The sequence below is a fragment of the Nicotiana tabacum genome, chromosome 23 (assembly GCF_000715075.1).
Source record: "Nicotiana tabacum cultivar K326 chromosome 23, ASM71507v2, whole genome shotgun sequence".
Classification (NCBI taxonomy): domain Eukaryota; kingdom Viridiplantae; phylum Streptophyta; class Magnoliopsida; order Solanales; family Solanaceae; genus Nicotiana; species Nicotiana tabacum.
In genome coordinates this window covers 5,227,965-5,231,732 of record NC_134102.1, presented here as the reverse complement: position 1 = coordinate 5,231,732, position 3,768 = coordinate 5,227,965, and the positions used below count along the sequence as shown (strand labels likewise).

The 3,768-nt window shown below is 40.3% G+C and overlaps 2 protein-coding genes across 2 annotated transcripts; both read left to right on the top strand.

The window, feature by feature from the left end:
* The first annotated feature begins 664 nt into the window (after positions 1-664).
* Positions 665-1,360, top strand: LOC142177605 (uncharacterized). The gene has a single exon (XM_075246816.1). The coding sequence runs from the start codon at positions 665-667 to the stop codon at positions 1,358-1,360; it is 696 nt and encodes a 231-aa protein (XP_075102917.1).
* Positions 1,361-1,504: 144 nt separating this feature from the next.
* Positions 1,505-2,015, top strand: LOC142177604 (uncharacterized). Its single transcript, XM_075246815.1, has 2 exons — positions 1,505-1,840; positions 1,968-2,015. Exons 1-2 carry the CDS (start codon positions 1,505-1,507, stop codon positions 2,013-2,015), a joined length of 384 nt encoding a protein of 127 aa, XP_075102916.1.
* The last annotated feature ends 1,753 nt before the right edge of the window (positions 2,016-3,768 follow it).

Sequence of the window (3,768 nt, the reverse complement as noted above, 5' to 3'; positions counted from 1 at the left end):
CTTTACATCTTCTCATCCTCCCTCTTTGAGCAAGATTATGGCAGTGTTGGGGAACTATGAGAAGATATCAGGTCAGATGATCAACAAAGAAAAGAGTTCATACTACATGTATTCAAAGGTTGCTAATGGATTATTTCAGGCAGTTGGAGCTATTACAGGATTTGCAAGAGTTAAATTCCCATTCACATATCTAGGGTGTCCTATTTTTTACACTAGAAGGAGGAAGGACTATTATGATGAGCTTACCAAGAAGGTGAAGGCTAAATTGCATTCATGGAAAGAAAAACTATTGTCATTTGGAGGAAAGGAAACACTCATCTCTAGTGTGTTGCAAAGTAAGTCAGTTCACATGTTATCAGTTCTTGATCCACCAAACAGCATCCTAGGGCATCTACATAAGACTTTTGCTAGGTTCTTTTGGAGCACAAAGGAAGAAGGGAGAAGCAGACACTGGGCTTCATGGAAAAATCTTTGCTTTCCTAAAGAGGAAGGGGGGATAGGTTTTAGGTCCTAAAATGATGTCTCAAGGGCACTGTTTGCTAAACTATGGTGGAGGTTTAGGACCACAAAATCTTTGTGGTCTAATTTCATGTGGAATAAGTATTGCAAGAAGGAGCCACCAATTGTGGTGCGTTTTAGGGGAGGGTCTCATGTTTAGAGACAAATGCTGAATGCTAGGGAAGAAATAGAATATGAGATCGTATGGGAATTGAAGAGTGGAACAACTAATAGGCATGAAAATTGGACTGGATTGGGTGCACTTTATCATGTATTGCCTGAAGACTTTCCAATCAATGAAGGTCTTCAGGAGGTGGCAGAACTGCGGCAAGGGGAAACATGGGATGATCAGCTGCTAGATCAAACTTTCAATGAGGAAATTGGAGAACATATAAGGCTAAATGTGCACTATGAAGGCAGTGAGGGATATTGGGATAAGCCATACTGGATGCCAACTCCTTCAGGCAAGTTCAGTGTTAGCAGTGCTTGGCAAATATTAAGGCATGGGGTAGATCCTAATCAGGAATTCAAGTTAATGTGGATTAAAGGTTTTCCATTCAAGATATCCTTCTTCTTGTGGAGATTGTGGAGGCAGAAAATAGCCACCGATGACATGTGGAGGAGGCAAGGGCAAATGGTGATGTCTAGGTTTTTGTGTTGTCAGCAGCCCCAAGAGGAATCCATTGAGCATATATTTGTCACAAGTCCTACTGCCTCTAAGGTATGGAACTTGTTCATGGGGGCTGCTGGAATTTATGTGCAATTGATTCAATTGAAGCAGATTATAAGGCATTGGTGGTATGCTCAGTGTTGTCCAAAATTAAAGCCATTATTTCAAGCAGTACCAGCTATCATCACTTAGGAGCTGTGGAAGAGAAGAAATGCAGGTAAACACGGTGGTTCAATGTCCACAAATAGGGTGATTCATGAGATAAATAGGACATTGCATCAACTGGGAAGGGTGAGGTATGCTTGGATCCCTAATATTCCATTGTTATGGCCAGACATGATTCAATACTTTGAAGGATATAAACCTATATTGATCACTACAAGAGTAACATGGAAGCTTCCTTGTCATGGTTGGTACAAATGTAATATTGATGGAGCTTCAAAGGGCAATCCTGGACCTAGCTCCCTAGGCTTTTGTGTGAAGGATGATGAAGGTGATGTGGTGTATGCTAGGGCAGTAGACCTGGGAGTTACAACTAATGTGGTGGCTGAAGCTAAGGCTATTCTTCAAGGGTTGGAATATTGTGTGGAGCATGATTTTCACCCTCTCATACTGGAGACTGATTCATTGGTGATGAAGAAGGCGATGGAAGGAGAATGGGATCCTCCTTGGGTAATTGCACAGGACGTGAAGAAAATTATAGAGATGAAGGACAACTTCAATGTGATCTTTCAACATGTGTTCAGAGAAGGCAACTCAGTGGCGGATTTTATAGCTTACATTGTGTTCTCTTTTGCAGGTACATCTAAGTTTCATTCATTCTCTGAACTGCCTAGTGCAGGGATGAGATTGATCAATCTAGACAAATCTCAATCACCTAACCTTAGGATTAGGATAGCAAAGAGAAGAACCCCAGATTGATGGCATCACAAGATTGGACTCTGAACAAACTGATATGTCCAAATGCTAAGGAAGATGCTGAACCCATCATATGTATTTTTGGAGATTGATGAATCATTTCCCAATGGTATTAGCATGCTTTCAAGCTCAATATAAGGATGGATTAGCAATGTTTTGAATGATTTCAGCATTAAAGGTTCTAGTAGGGAAGGATCTGAGCTTACAAGATCACAAAAAGGCACGGGCTGGCCTTTGCCTTGCAAAGTCTTCTTAAAGCCAGATCATTCCTGGCTTTTGCCTTGTAAAGCCAGCTCATGCCTGGCTTTTGCCTTGTAAAGCCTGCCTAAAGCCAGCTCATGCCTGGCTTTTGCCTTGAAAAGCCTGCCTAAAGCCAGCGCATGCCTGGCCTTTGCCTTGTAAAGCCTGCCTAAAGCCAGCTCAAGCCTGCCTAAAGCCAGCTCAAGCCTGGCTTTTGCCTTGCAAAGCCTGCCTAAAGCCAGGCTCCTCTTCTATACATTAATCTTGATGAGTGAGCACATGATTAATACTTGAACAAAATCAATCCACTGCATATGGAGATCATATAGTAGCGACACTTGGAGGACGATGCGGACTTCAACTCTGCGGTGGAGATGTTTGGAATTCACTTTAGCCTATGGACAATATACCCTGGCGCTTGGTGAGAGCTTGATAGGTGTTGCTTGGTATTTTCCAATGACAATTGGATTCACATGCACTAAAAGGAGAAGGAAGCATTCAACTTATCATGTTGTAATAGTTAGTTCATTAGATTTTAGCTTTTCTATCCTTTTTTTAATAGCTAGTAGCTTCATGCAACTTCTATTTTGGTTTTTGGTTTGGACTCTTGTAAGCATTGGACCCATTTTTGAAATTTTATTTATATATTAGCCCTTAGGCAAAATCAAAAAAATTGGGATTGTAATTGTAGCTATCAATTTGTTGGTGGCGTATGAGCATTTTACTCAATGTTACGATATCGGAAGAGGATTAAAGGTTTGTGAATATTAAGAATGCGAAAGCGAGTTTTGGATCGTTAGGCATCGGTCGAGTTGTTTGAAAGGCTTGGGAGCCGGCTATGGAACTTCGGAGCGAGGTAAGTCTCTTGTCTAACCTTGTAAGAGGGAATTTATCCCTAGGTGATTTAAATTAATAATTATTGCTAATTATGTGGGATACGTACGCACGGGGTGACGAGAGTCCTTGCGCAGCTACTAATATTGCTAAGTTCAGGTAGTTTAGGACTCAAATCATGAATTACTTGTGATAATTGCATCTTTCAGTTAATTGAAATATTGGAATTTTTGTTGTAAATTGTTAGAGGAAATAATAAGAGACTGAAATTTCACATACTTGAATTTTTGCTCAAATTATTTAATTGTTGTTATAAACACTACATCTTGGTGTGTAAATCTTAATAAATATAAATATATTCTCATTCCGGAGGTACATAAGAAAATGTCCTCCTTTTTTGTGAATGCATCTATGGATCGCGCCGCACGTCCCTCGGTAGTGTACACGACACTCTGGATCGGGTCGAACGACCTCGGCAGACATCGCGCCTAATAATAATAATTACACGATACTTTGCTATTTATTGCAGCCTGTGAAATTAATGAATAAATTGGAAATGGTCGCATTTGAAGGAATTTAATTATTTCTGTTGGTTAATAAAATTATTG

Coding starts and splice junctions, on each gene's coding strand:
- LOC142177604 (XM_075246815.1), top strand. CDS start 1,505: ATGATTCAATACTTTGAAGGATATAAACCTATATTGATCACTACAAGA. Junction 1,841..1,967: donor GAGAATGGGATCCTCCTTGG/GTAATTGCACAG, acceptor TCTCTTTTGCAG/GTACATCTAAGTTTCATTCA.
- LOC142177605 (XM_075246816.1), top strand. CDS start 665: ATGCTGAATGCTAGGGAAGAAATAGAATATGAGATCGTATGGGAATTG.